This window comes from Falco punctatus, assembly GCF_963210335.1.
Source record: "Falco punctatus genome assembly, chromosome: 1".
NCBI classification, from domain to species: Eukaryota; Metazoa; Chordata; class Aves; order Falconiformes; family Falconidae; genus Falco; species Falco punctatus.
In genome coordinates, this window is record NC_137580.1 from 56782234 (window position 1) to 56797869 (window position 15636).

The 15636-nt window shown below is 39.9% G+C and overlaps 1 protein-coding gene across 1 annotated transcript in view; it reads left to right on the top strand.

Annotated features, from left to right (window-relative positions):
- GABRB1 (gamma-aminobutyric acid type A receptor subunit beta1) overlaps positions 1-15636 on the top strand; it is a 147872-nt gene that overhangs the window by 62245 nt on the left and 69991 nt on the right. Inside the window, exon 4 of the mRNA XM_080404152.1 lies at positions 13253-13473. Coding sequence (XP_080260278.1) covers positions 13253-13473 — 221 coding nt within the window. The remainder of the gene's footprint in view (positions 1-13252; positions 13474-15636) is intronic.

Here is a 15636-nt window from a genome sequence, read left to right on the forward strand (position 1 = left end):
AAAGCATATGAAGGGCAAAGTGGTAGGGAGGCAGTCCTGAAGGACAGAGTACTCCAGGAAGGCTGGATATTCTTCAAGAAGGAAATCTTAAAGGTGCAGGAGGAGGCCATCTATGCATGTACTGAAAGACAAGGTAGTGGGAAAGGTGACTGGCCTGGCTGAACAGAGAGTTTGGCTGGAACTTGGGGGGGGGGGGGGGGGGGGGGGGGGGGCGGGAAAAGTGTTTATGATGTTTGGAAGAAGGGGCAGGCAACTCAGGAGGGCTACAAAGATGTGAGATTATGCAGGGAGAAAATTAGAAGGTCCAAAGCCCAACTAGAACTTAATTTGGATACTGCCATAAAAGACGATAAAAAAATGTTACATTAGTGACAAAAGGATGGCTTAAGGAGAATCTCCATCTTTTATTGGATGCAGGGGGGGAAACATAGTGACAAAGAATGTAGGAAGAGTTGAGGCACTTAATGCCTTCATTACTTCAGCCTTGAATAGTAAGACCAGTTGTATTCCAGGTACCCAGCCCCCTGAGCTGGAAGACATGGATGGCAAACAGAATGAAGCCCCCATAATCCAAGGGGAAATGGTCACTGACCTGCTACACCACTCACACACAGGTCTATGGGGCTGGATGGGATCCACCCAAGGGAACTGAGGGAACAGGTGGAAGTGCTCACTAAGCAACTTTGAATCATTTATCAGCAGTTCTGGCTAGCCAGGGAGGTCCCAACTGACGGAGATTAGCAAATGTGGAACCCATCCATCAGAAGGGCTGAAAGGAGGATCTGGGGAACTACAGGCCTGTCAGTCTGACCGTGGTGCCAGGGTGGGTTATGGAGCAGATCATCTCAAGGGCCATCAGGCAGCACATGCAGCACAACCAGGGGATCAGGCCCAGCCAGCATGGGTCTATGAAAGGCAGGTCCTGCTTGACTAACCTGATCTCCTATGACAAGGTGACCTGCTTAGTGGATGAGGGAAGGGCTGTAGATGTTGTCTACCTGGACTTTAGTAAAGATGTTGGCACCATTTCCCACAGCATTCTGGAGAAGCTGGCTGCTCATGGCTTGTTCTGTTTAATATCATTGTCAACAATTTGGACAAGGGGATCAACTGCACTGTCAGTAAATTTGCAGATGACAGCTAGCTGGGCGGGAGTGTTGATCTGCTGGAGGGCAGGAAGGCTCTGCAGAGGGAGCTGGACAGGCTGGATGTGGTGCTTAGGGACATGGTTTGGTGGTGGGCTTGGCAGCACCAAGTGAATGGTTGCACTGGATGATCTTAAAGGTCTTTTCCAACCTAAACAGTTCTATGATTCTATGATAGGGGATGTGATAAATCCAGTCAATGCCACGTTCCTTGGCCCACATGTTTATGAGGTTGTTTTGGAAATGAGTCCTGTTGTCCAATTCTTTCAGGGGTGCCATGTTGCCATAAAACTTGCTTTTCAAGGCCCAAGATAGTATCCTGGGTATTTTCATGGGTCACAGGCTATGTTTCCAACCATCCAGTAGTTGCTTCCACCATTTTAAGCACATGGTGCTTGCCATGGGATGTTTGTAGCAGTTTGATATGATCAATCTGTTAGGCTTTCCCATGTTGATTTCAGCCATCATCCTCTATACCAAAAAGGCTTTAGGCACTTAGCTTGTTTGATTGTGGTGCACGTTTGACATTCATGGATAACCTGTGCAATGGCATCAATAGTCAGTCAAGTCTACTGCTTGATTGTAAACACGGTTGTGTGTTGCATCCCTTCCTAAATGTCCTTATGTGTCATGGACCCATCAAGCTCATAAATAGCTCAGTCTTATGTTCCCAGACCAGATCCACCTGAGCCACTTAAAGCCCAGCAGCTTAGTCCACCAGGTTATTTTTCAGTGTTCTTAAGTGGCACAACTCTCGGGTATGTGAGCATCTATGTGACATACTTTTATAGCCAGCTTCTCTACCTGAGCAGCAATATTTTGCCATAATTGAGCAGCCCAGATGTGTTTACCTCTGTGCTGCCAGTTGGTCTGCTTCTATTGCCATGGCCAACCCCACAGAGCATTTGCCACCATCCGTGAGTCAGTCTAGAGACAAGGTACTGGCCATTTTTCTTGTTCAGCAGTATCAGAAGCCAGCTGGATGGCTTTCACCTCTGCAAACAGACTGAATTCCCCTTGTCCTTCAGCAGTTTCTGTGACTTGTCATGTATGACTCCACGCAGTATCTTTCCACCTTCAATTTTTTCCCACATTACAACAGGATCCATCTATAAACAGGACGTACTGCTTTTCATTTACTGGTAGTTTATTATATAGAGAAGCCTTTTCAGCATGAGTCACCTCGCCTGGTGGCACTCCAAAGTTTCAGCCCGCTGGGTAGTCCACAATCACTTCCAGGATTCCCAGGCAGTCGGAGTTTCCTATTTGAGCTCATTTCCTTATCAGTGCAACCTACTTACTCCATGTGGCATCTGTTGCATGATGCATGGGGAGGACCTTCCCTTTGAACACCCAGCCAAGCACAGGCCATCGAGGTGCCAAAAGGAGCTGTATTTCAGTACCAACTACTTCTGGAGCAGCTCAAATTCCTCATATGCTGCTAATATTTCTTTTTCAGTCAGTGTCTTTTCAAGCCTCAATGATTCTATGATAATTAGTCAATACATATCTACCACAGGAAAATCATACTTGATGATCAATCTGACTGCCCTCTGCAACATAGAGGCTGTCTGCGTGGATGAGAGGAGAGCAACGGATGCAATATACCTTGATTTCAGTCAGGCTTTTGACATCTCCCACAGCATTCATATTTGGAAGATGAGGAATGATGTGCTGGACAAATGGGCTGTTAGATGAGTTGAAAATTAGCTATCTGGAGTGCCAGGGCTCAAAATGTGGTTATTAATGGCTTGAGGTTGAGGCAGCAGCCAGCAACAAGGAAAACAGTCAACACTGGAGCAAACACTGTTCAACATCTTCATAAACGGCACAGAGTGCATCCTTAGCAAGTACATGGATGGCTCTATATTAGGGAGAGTGGCTGACAATCAACGGCAGAGCTTTATTTCGATGACCTTAATAAACAAGAAGATTCAACTAACAAGAAACTCGGATATCAGCAAGAACTGGAACAGGCTGGAAACTGACTGGTGAACTAGCAGCTGAATACAAGCTACTGAGTTCACTTTCATCATACGTAAACCGCAGACTAAGCTACAGACGGGGTTTGGTCAGCACAGAGGGAAGTTACTACCCTCCCACATTCTGTAAGGGTAAGGCTGCACTTACAACGGGGTGCCCCATTTCTTTCCTTCCCTGGTTCAGGAGGTGCACTGAGTAACTTAAAATGGTCCAGTGGAGAGCTATCAACATGGCCAGGGCCTAGAGCACATAACCTGTAAGACAGGGGAGCTTGCCTCGCTTAGTCTGGCAAAGAGAAGAGCCAGGGCAACGCCTCATGGCAGCCTACAACTGCCTGAGGGGAGAATGACAGTCAAACCATGCTCAGTAGTGGCAGATGGTATAATGAAGAGCAAAAACTACTGATTGCACCCTGGGAGGTTCAGGGTGGATGTCAGGAAAAAAATTTCACTCCAGAAAGGCAGTGCAACACTGGAAGAGGCTGCTCAGGGAGGTGGTGGAATTTCCATCCTTGAAGGTCTTCAAGGTTTGCTAGAGAAAGTGATTCCTGACCTGAGACAGGGTTGGTGACTGTCCTGCTTCAAACAGGAGACTGGACTAGTAGAAACTCCCAGAGGACCTTCCAACCAGCATGTCAATAGTTTTTATCATACTATGACAGTATTGCTAATACCCTTAGTGTTATCAACTCCAAGTTCAAAATACTTCCACTTTGAGAGACATTATAAAGGAATAATATCATAATGCTCTTCTCTTCCCAGTTTCCAGGTACAGCACAAAATGTTACAATCCTTCATTTGAATGTATCAGGGAGACAACCTGACCTTTTGATTTATGGGTTAGCATTCCGTAAAACAGCCAGGATGCCAACAACATATGGGAAAAGTCTTTCCAGCCACATAACAGTCTTCATTATCATCACCATTTTATGCAACACAATTCAAGCATAAACATAATGAACAATGAAACAAAGTAGTCCTGAGCAATTTAGAGGAGGAAAAGAAAATGTGAAACAACAAAACCAAAACCAAAACACCCACAAGAAAACTCAACCAACCAACCAAAAAAAGAAAAAAACACAAAACCTCAAAACAATAGTTATATACAAAGCAAAAAAGCAAGCAAGCAACCAAACCAAAAAACCCCCAAACACTCCACAGACAAAAAACCCAGTTACGGTATATACAAGTGTAAAGGTCTGGCAGCTAAATGATTACTGTTTCTATTCCAGGTAGAGCCACTGACTCCCTGCATATCACTTTGACCTCCATCTGCTTCTCTCAAAATGAAAGCAAATTGATACCATAGAATGACCACTGAGAACAAGGCAGGAGGAATCAAAATGTTTCAATCACCAGACCCACAGAAATAGAAATACTCCTACCTAATCTGTATAGGGGTAAATTAGTGAAAAAATATATTACATATGTATGTATGTTAAAGCATTAAAAAAAATATAATAAAAATCAGTAGCTATTGTTACAAAGTTAGCCCACCCTCGTATTAAGATATATGTAACTTGCTTCCTACATTGTTCAGCATCTGCTGAAGCCAAGGAGTCTGGGCATGGTTTGCCATCTTCACTGCTGATTTCTAACTCATAAGCTTTGCTTATCATAAGCCCCTGCACAACACAGAATGAAGGGTTGTGGGGCTTTTTCTTTTTACTGTACATGCTCAGCTACTACACCCTGTGACTCCATTTTTACATTGCTGACATTCTTGTGCTTGTGTTCTCTTCAACTTTCTGTCCAGTGCTTATAAGATTTCTGATACTTTTATTGCTTATACAATAGCATTCAAGACAAAATTTAGACCTCTCCTATCTGCTCCTAAGCTAGCAAGCAGTTCAGCTTCATCTGCAGCAAGGAATTCTTCTGAGCTCTTAGCACCATGTTGTCCTCCTTAGACATTCAGTGCACTTCTTAATGGTCTCATAGTTCACCCCTGCTGAGCTAGGTGGAAATCACAAAGGGAAAAAAAATAATCAAGTGCTTCAGAAACAACATTGTTAGAAAAAAGGCTGCTTTCCAATTATCTTGCTTATAGGCAGCAGGGGAAGTGTGGTCTAATTAGTTCTCCGCTATTCCACAATGTTTTGCCTTTACAGGAACTTTAAAGTGCTGCATCCTTCCAATGTATTTATCTCATAGTTTGCTTTACTCCTCACATCACATTCCAATTTTTAGACCCTCAGAGCTGATCATGCCCACCTCATTAGGATTGTCCTCCGGTCAGCAAGGAGCCATCTCCACATAGCCCAAAGAAGAACATGGGAAGTACAGTTTCCTCCCAAATGCCCAGTCCCACCCCCATGTATTGGTGCTTCCAGTCCAAGCTGGCTGAAATGTTTTAGAACATCAGTTAAAGCTTGAAATTTCTTTTCCTTGTACTGCTTGCTCCACCTGCTTTGCGGAGAGGATGAGGAGAGCACTACGCAGGCATGATATCACAGTCCTCAAATGTCATCCCACCATTCCCTTTCATACCTTCATATGAACAAGCAAGTTTTTGAACAATTCGCACAAGTACCACCCAAGAACATCCTCAACTTCAGCACAAAGCAGCATATAACACCTAGAACACCTTTTCACTGTAGTTGCTAATATCTAGACTTGAACAGTAACTGGAGTCCCCAGATACAGACAGACAGGTATGGACCACCTGGACAAGTTGACTTTGGTTGGGTTTTTTTTGGCAAAAACTTGCTTTCAGCTGCCTCTCAGAGACAAATGTCCAAGAGAAAACATGTTTGTCTCAGTGCTGTCTACATTTGCTTTTAAAAGATATGTCTAGACATGGATCAACATACGGTGGCTGCGGGCTACTTGACAGTAAGAAGCTTTTCTGTTCCTTTGTTTTCCTTTCAATTGTTCTGTATTCAACCCCCGGTGTTCTCCCTGGAGCCAAAATATAAAGGACACTTATTTGCTGCCTGTGAACATATATGCACACATTGAATACAATTATTCTCTATGCCAGTACACTTGTATTTGTTTACTCCATCATTCATTACAATGCCATCTTGCTTAAGCACACATAACTCCTCTGCCATTTTTTTGCCATTCTCCACCTCTTCCCTCAAGCATCATTATGGCAGTATTACCCTCTGTACAGAAAAGATTACCAGCTTCAAAAGCAAAATAGAATAGCGGGAGAATAGATATCATTCCTTGTTTCCTACAGGTACTAAAAGCAGTTTTCAGGGAATATGAATCAGCATGGACATGTTCTGATTCTTATGTTGGCAGTTAGTATAGTCACTTAAGACAGACATAGTATTAGCTTGCACTGTAAGCAATGTCGTACTGGTGTATCTCATTGCTGCACTCCCCACCCACCCCCGGCCCCAGACAGTGAGTTATGTGGCTGGAAGTTTGAAGTGTAGCTGGGAATGCTGTAGTGGTTTTCAAGCTTTCTTAAAGGAGATTCCAGCATTCAGTGATGGTAACAAATCTGTAAGCTTACCTTACCTGCTACCTTACTTTCCTGCTACGTTTAGCTAAGTGCACTTCTAATCAAAGCAATCTATACTAATATTTAGCAACATGATCTCTCTTCCTGTACAAAGAAGTGACACATTCAGGCCTCCAGGTTAGCGAAGCTCAAATAAGAGAAAAGAAGCAGAGGGCAAGGCAGTGGGATATTGATCCAAAGTACAGAAGTCCTTGCTTTCTTCTCCCTGAGAGGCAAAGTAGAACACACAAGATAAAATTGGGATTTTACCCTCCTCTATGTTAAATAACGCCAAGCCAATGGAACACAAGTATCATAACAACCCATTTAAATGCTAGAAGCAGTAATAAATGCTTCTGCTAAGTATTATTATGAAAACACTGAAGGAAATGCAACAAAATATTTAAGTCTGCTGTTGTAACTGAGAAACGTTTTGCCTTTTGGTTTGCTTTTTCAGTAATGATTGAAGACATTGGATGTATATCTAATCCCATTGCAGTTACAGGGACTTCTGTCTTGACTGCAAAGAGTAATATTGGATCCCAATACAGTAATGATGAGTGCCTTCATTTCCAACATGCCTCTTATAATGAGTCTAATCTTGTTCCTGGCTGTGCTTTGAGCAATAAAGAGCATCATCATAACAGCTATGCTGACTCCTGCCAGATCTCTGTGTCTTTCTACAAGACACAACTGTGATGCCACATACTTAATTGTGAAGTTATAAATGCCAACAAGGTTTATGAAACATTCTCTGGAGAATTGTCAGCAGATTTGAAAAACAAGAATTAAAAGCACTTCACTAGCAACTAGAGCTACCAACTGGATCAAACAAAATAACAATACCTTGCACAACTTTTTCTCCTACAGAAATCTCACATCTACAAATGATTTCAAATTTTCTGACAGAAAAAAATTTCTGCAAAACTGAAGCTTGCTGTGGGAAAATTCTGATCCTGTTATAAAACCAAACAGCTTCTCTCAGGAAAAGAGAAGTCTTTTATTCTATTGTCCTGAAGTCAATGGAGCTTCCCATCTTGCCTGTACACTGACAGAGGTGTAGTTCACAAGAACCACGGCTTCCTGTGAACCAGGCCAGTGCACTGAATAATTTGAGTATGTGCTCCTTCCCCCCCACTCCCACTACTTTTGGATGCATATGCTGCATCTGTCTTCATTGAAAACAAAACAAAAAGTACCACTGAACTATGTCCTTTAGAAAGGAAGGTAAATACAATTGATCCGCTAGTGTGCACATCCTTAAGTCCCTGGCTTCCTTGCCTGGCTGGACTGCAGACTTAATAAAGATATATAGCTGCCCTGACAATTTTAGAGAAGAGCATGAGCAGAACCAGTATTTTCTTTCTCCATAATTTCAGTTAAAATGTTTCCCCCTGGTTTCTGTGCAGTATCTGGAATTGAGCACCAAGCATATATGGGAAATTTTACAGGATTTGGAAAAAAAAAAAAAAACCAACAACAATAAAACCAAAAAACAAACAAGCAAAAAACACTTTAAAAAAAGAAACACCAAGCCCCCACCTAAAAAAACGCATCATCATTCACATTCTCTCATCTTAAAATAGTTCTTTTGTGGGTAAGGGTATAGATATTCCCTAGGAGTTCCAAGATAGGACAGCTAACTGTTGCTAAACAAATGCTAACAGCTCCTTCTGATGTATTAGCATGCTTATAATGTGAATGATTATGCTTTTTTACTATTTACAAATCCAACACTTACCATTGTCTCAAAACTCTGCCCTTCCCATTCTTGTTGGTATCAAATAAACATAGAAAATAATTTTCTCCAATTAATAACAGCTTGCAGTCACAGCAGGATTTACATATATTGGTGTTCTGTATTTATGGCCTTATTGCAGTCAATATTAGTATTCTGATCATCACTGCATATTTAATTTTAAAATGCAGCTTCAATTATGCTTGTCTTGATTAAGTTATACTATATCTGAATTGCATTGCATCTAATTTTCTGTGATGCTGCCACATATTTGGTTGTTGGATGGTTCCCAAGGACATAATTTAAATTTAAGATCATTTGGGTGTAAAGTAGGCATCCCACAACTATCAATATACACTGTTATCTATTAGAAGCAAGACACTGATGTGTTTCATTTATTTGTTTTGCTGCACAGTGTCTTCATGTGCAAACTCATCTAGAGATCTAATGATATTGAATTGACCTAGAACAGCTAAATAGTCACAAAATACTCTTCCGTTTACTAACTTTTGTTAAGAACTGTATCCATATTGTTAATTTTTAGCTGGTAAGTCTTTTGGAGTGTGCTTTGATATTTGGTCATTACTTAAACATATCTCAGTGTACTAAGCTGTTTTTCAATACTTGAAACTATAAAAGAACTTAGATTGGGGCCACCTTGGAAAGAGGAAAAACACAGAAGGTCTTTTAGATCACAGAGCTTAATATTGCAAGTTAAAATATTCCCTAGTTTTCCCTTAAACATGTATGTCTGGAAATTGTGAAAGACAAAGCAACTGCCAGCACAGCAGACACGTAAACTCATGTCTTATTACACCAGAGTCCATAATTCAACTGGTAAGAGTGGTGAAGTACTAGCTCTGTGTCTCCCAGAAGGTTAGATTATAATAGAACAGTGTATTCCACATTATATTCTGCTGTGCTGAACTGGTAAACCACACTGGAAATTACCAACAAGTCCAAATTATTGTTTTAATGCATCTCTACTGGTTTCAGGAGCTACAGATGTTTATCAGGAGAGAAAAATTCCATTATTGTCCTTGCATCATCTATACATATTGCACAAAAAAATCAGAAAACCAAAAAAGTAGAAATAAAAAGGAAACTTAGTATTGTATGGAAACTCCAATCCATTACTTACTGGAACTATCGACTGTTCTTTTAATTCAAGTATATATCTGTATGTATATATATGTACTTTATATTCAAGTATAATATGCATCCGAGTTCCATTCATTTTCTTTACTACAAGAAATTTATATTACCCAAGTGAACTGTGAAGCTTGGGGCCAGTATTTATTTATGAAGCTGCCTAAATTCAGATTAAGAAATCTGCCATTTTGAGTAAAATAGGCTAGTTTCTCTTGCTCACATTTTCATAGCATCTCTCTTATTTGTCTTAGCAAACTAATGCACCTTACTAAAACACTGTTTGATACACAGATTGACTTACATGCTATAGTACACATCTATACACGCTCACACATTTCAGTTTCATACAACGAAATAAGAAACTTGCATGATTACTAAGAAAGGAAAAAAAACCATCTCATTTGACAAATCAGAATTCATCACAAAAAAATAAAAATAAAAATCAATACACATCAGAACAAGTTTTTCATTGGTGCTCAGATATTTACTGCTAGGAAGGTTGACTATGCCCTGGAAAAGCAGGGAGTCACTTGTGGGAAGTGTAGAAAGCTCAAGTAAATCTACTGACATATCATGATTTTTCAGCTGCATTACAGCTTTTTCTTTTATTATAGGAAGTGTAGTTAAGCAAAAAAAGTTCAGTCTGCTTCTAAAAAAAGTGAAATATTTTTTAAAACATTGTTTAAAAGAACAGTTATCTGCAGAAACAGAGCTTCTTTTTTAATTTTACATTGGGTCCTGCTTTTTTAACTCATGATTAAAAATTGTTAAATATAAAAGTTAAAATAACCTGATTTATTTTCATAGCTAGACTGACACTTGAGATCTTGGGAAGCTGTCATAAAAAGCTAAAAAAATTCTGCAGCCAGTTACCACTATAGTTATGAAGGATTCAGAAATTATTCATACACTCTAAAGCTTGAAACCACAAAACCCCCAGCAAGTTTTACAAGGTAGCAGGCAAGTAGTCATTAAATCCTCACTTCACTCACACTGCTGTGAAATATAAAAAAATAATACAAATCCTCCAAGATGCGGCTAGCTATATGGTTTGTCAGTATTTCATTCTGCACAATTAGACATGAGAAAGGTAAGGCTGTATTCCTTTAAAAATGCTAGAAAGTATATAACTATATAATTTGGGTTATTGTAGCTCAGGTATCACTTGTTTTCCATGAAAATGACCTTTAACTATGCTTTTTAAGGTAAGAACTTACAGCAACAGGGACTCTTATAATCATGACGTATAACTCTCCATTTTTCTCATTAAAATATTGAATGAATAACACCCCCATGTTCTTGGGGAATGGAAGAAAATAGGTAATTCTGAGTTAAGAAACACTGAGATTCCTTTAGGATGAACCTCCGATTTTTTCTCCCCATTAGTGCTTGTTGGCTTGCCATGTACTTCTACATAGTATAGTACAATTGCAGGGCAGAGCATCGCTCACTCTACCATAGGGTTACCAACAGAGGTATTCTGTGTATAGCACAGCTGGATGAAATAAAATTTCTAAAGCAGACTGTGATGCTAAAAATAGCAACTAATTTTCTTCCAGTAGCCACAGCAGAGAGACAGAATTTCTTTTTCTTTCACTTCATCACATCCTTTAAGATCTCTTGTAGTTTATCTTGCCTATTTTTCTCTCTTGGTTGAGCTTTGAGAACCATCACATAGGCACCGCTTGCCTGTGTTAGCTTGCAATTGTTAGCTTTTTTCCAGAACAGCATGACAGTTCTACAAAAGCAGCTTTAAGACCTAGTGAAAATAGAAAGAAAAGCAGGAAGGAAAAAAGATAATTATGTATAATTGGAATTTCTATTCCATCTGTGCTGCAGACTGCATGGCCTGTGCTGAGTCAGGCCAAAGATGTAGAGGATACCAAGTGAAGCACTGAGAATTTAACTTGTAAAAACCATGTATGAAGGCTTTTCTGCCTAAAGTTACTTGAAATAGAACAGGCTAGAAAACAGTTACAACATATGAAAACTTCAACAGAATAGTGATATTTATTTTATTTATTTTTTCTCATCCAATTCCCATCTGGTCTTTGGGTCTGTATATGTGTAAGAGAAACAAAGGGCAGGGACTTAACTTCTCTTTAGGTGTCTGCTTCTAATCCAACTCTATTCACATTGTACAGGCAAAAATTTGCCTCCCTGAGGTTCATGCTTCTCCATACCACTATTTACATTATAAATTACCTATTCAGTAGAGCACAGCATACACCCCATTGCATATACTTTATAGTTCCGAGCTTGACCAGCATGGTCTGAAAAGTGAAAGAAGCTGTCCTGATCTCCTTGCTACCTGGGCCAGAAAAACAAAAAACTTATGCTTTCAGCATACCACCTCTTGGCTCTGTTTGTGGGTAGCCATCATCTTGCAGGCCAGGAAAAGAGTATATCTATTAAATCCTTGCAAATCAATGCTCAAAATGGACGTAATTGTCCTATTGTATATGACCACTGATCAAGTCATGGCATTTCCTCTGTACAAAACAACTACTACCATGCCCAGAGCCTGAAGAACAGTATTTTCATTGACTTCTTTTACTGATAAGTCTATAGTTTATAGGTCTGCTAGATGCAACATTTCAGAGAGAAAGTCTTTCTGAAAGGTATCAACACTGCGTTGGTTTCATGGCAATGATACAGTCTTAAGAAGCCACTGAAGATTAAGAGAACAGATCACATCAGACAGCTTTTATGCTCTCTATTTCTTCAAAAATTAGAGTCCAGGCTAGGATTTGTGGGGCTGGCAGAGGTAAGACTTTCCCTCACATAAAAGAAAACCTTACCTCTGTCTGACCAGTGTTTTCAACAATATCTATAATTTTGCTGCATTTCTACCATAAAAATATACGACAAAATGACCTGCCACTTGACAAGGTGGCTGGGGGAGGAGATGAGGAAAAGAAGACTAATAGTCCACGTACTGCTGTTCTAGTCCTCTTTTAAGAACTCCATCAGCTACAAAGTGCATGGGCTTTTCCACTTCAAAAATCTGACTACCTTTAAAATCAGGAATTCCCAGAAAGACAGACATGAGAGACTAAATCAGACCAGAAGCCTTTTAGAACAATTTATTTTCAGACTAAGTGAAAGCTGAAGGACTGCATAAATGATATTTCACCTAAGCCACAATGTGATAGTCAAGAGAAAATGTTAATTTTCTATGCTGTAATATCTGATTGCCAAGGACAGAAAGACCTGCATTCCTCAGGCTGAGGTGAGATCTGCCCAGCTAAGGTCATCATATCTGGCAACTCCAGCAGATACAGAACGGGAAGTTGTCAATTTTACATTCTGAGGTTGTATTTGCTCTTTCTCAAGAGATTAGGGACTCTGGCCTTTCAGGATTATGGGGGAATCTTTCAGAATGAAGGGAGGGAATATGAAAAAAATGTCCTCAGTGGTATGCAATGCTATTTGGCTGAGGTCAGCTAAACACTACAGTTTTCACATGAAAGAAAAAAAAAAAACCATCAAAAAACATGCAAGTGTGATCCACAGACTGGAAACTCAAATGTGCCATGTATTCCCTCTGGCTCAAGAGGTTTTGAAAGCCTGAGGCGGTCACTGCCATTGGTGAGTAGTGTGATGTTCAATATTAACATGAACAGGCCAAGACTTACTATCATGGTTAAGGACATCATCTTAACAATCCTTAAAATTCACGTTGCTACTGATCCTCAGTTACTCAGAATTATCTAAAAAATAAACTTTTGTTATGTGGTATGCAAAATACAAAAAGCTCTTCTTATTTCTTCCCTAGGACTACACCTTGACCATGTACTTCCAGCAGTCCTGGAGGGATAAAAGGCTTTCTTATTCTGGAATACCTTTGAACCTAACTCTGGACAACAGAGTGGCTGACCAGCTCTGGGTGCCAGACACATATTTCCAAAATGACAAGAAGTCATTTGTCCATGGGGTGACAGTGAAAAACCGAATGATTCGACTCCATCCAGATGGGACAGTCCTTTATGGCCTGCGGTACGTTGATTTTTTTATTCCACTATATGGCTGTCCTGGCACAATGCAAGTCATGATTGCTAAGTGCATGTAGTACCAATGCTGTTCTCCTCTCCTTTTTCCTGGTTTCTCAGTGCAGCTTTATGAGTCGGCAAATACTCCATCTAGACCATCAGTATAGATCCAAGAATTTTGCACAGTGCATCAAAACTACCTTTAACAGCTATAGCCGTAACTAACAAAGCCTAATGCCTCTGTGCAGCTCTTCTGAACATGTTAATGCTTCTGACAAGTTCTTTATTATGGTTCTCACCTGGTAAATAATCACAGCTTAGACAAATGCTTCCTTCCTTCTGAAATTTCTCCAGCAGTTCTTTAGAACAATGTAAAATATGTGGGAGTCCACTGAAGAAATGCAACCAACATTCGGTAGGGAACAAGAAGAAGACATTTTAAATTTACATGAATCATTTAAAGATTTTCTAAATGTCCGAGTACAGGTTTTCTTTAATCTGCCTTGGTTTATCATGGCCTCTTCACACAATTGCTTCTTCATCCAGTGCAACCTACAGTCACCCTTGTAGATAAAAATACATTCTAAAATCTGAACAGGCACAATCTAATGTTAAGGTACACAAATGTAAAATTAACATAACAAATAACTTAGTTGAGTTTTGAGATCGCTGCACAGCCCAAATAGGCTTTGCATTATTTTAAAATTAAGGTATCTTTGCTTGGAAAAACAACATTGCATGCCTGAAACCTTTGATCTTTGTTATCATTCAACAGTGAAAATAATGTCTGGAGAACACAAACCTGAAAGCATACTTCAGTTAATCAGAAAAAAAAAGTCATAAAGCATAAAACCTAGCTGAAATACCTCAAAATTGTACCCAAGATAGAATTGGGGAAAACCCAAACTGCTGTAGCAATTCAAAATGAAAATATTTGTGGAAAGATAACTTAGAGCTTACTGAAAATAGAAATGACCTCTTAGGCTATAAAAACCGTAACCTTTTAAAACACAACACTACCCATGCACTCAGATAAAGCCTTCCAACCAATCAATTCAAGCTTCACAAGAAACAAACAAAAAAAAAAATTAAATTATTATTTTGGTTCATTTTAAGTTCTTTTGAACTTGTCAGATTCACAGGCAGTGTATCAGTTGCTACCAATGACCAAACAGGCACTTTGGTACAGCCAGATCTGTTCTGGTACAGAAAAACAACTTCATTTGTGAAAAAGAAAACAAGGAACCCATGAGGAAATAGCTGATAGACTACAGGCTGCTGTTATCATTTACTAAACAAAGCATTTGAGAAATACATCTTTGCCATTGCCTTCAGACCTTCTAAAGTTCCTTTCAATCAAACTGACTCCTGAAAATCAGCTTATCAGGGCAGTTATCAGTAGAGGATGTTTTCGCCTGAGACCTTTTCAAAATTTTATTTTATTTTATTTTTTAAGGCCAGGAACTAGATTTATTTACATTCCAGGATTTGGACAGTGGCAAGAATGTGCATTAGAGCCAAGTAGTCCCTCACAAACAGTAGTATACAATATAAACTACACCTAGAAATGTATGCCCTGCATGTGCTCCCACACACATGCCATACATCTGCTATGAGTAGCTGTCTTCTGCAGAAACAGCAATAGAAGCTGTGACACATCTGGTGACCCTGCTGCAGGTCCTCTTACGTGCTTCATCCACAAAGTATGAGCCTGGTCAAGAAGCTGTGACCTTGCTCAATCATAATGCCTGTGCTCTTCCTCTCAGAGGTGTTCAAGCAAACATCCACTACAACAGCAAAGATGGTCACCTTCACATAACGAAGTTGCTAGTTCATACGATTAAATAACCATTCACATTTCAATGGTTAAGCAACAGCTCTGCAACAGCTGCAGCTCTGCAATTTAATATGCCATCCAATACCTCACTGCTGTAGGTAGGAAAACCAAACAAAACCAAAAAACAAATAAACGAGAAAAAACCCACACTAATATAAATGGCAACCTGTATTCCACACACAGTCTAGTACAGCATGATTCCCTTCTCCTCACTCACCCCTGTCTCATGCCCTTAATGCACACTGGCACAGGGGTAGCCTGGGGCTCTCCTAGGTTTCTGGACTTTCCCATCTTCTTACATCAGAGAAGGCAGAAGGGGCTCAGGGTGCAGCA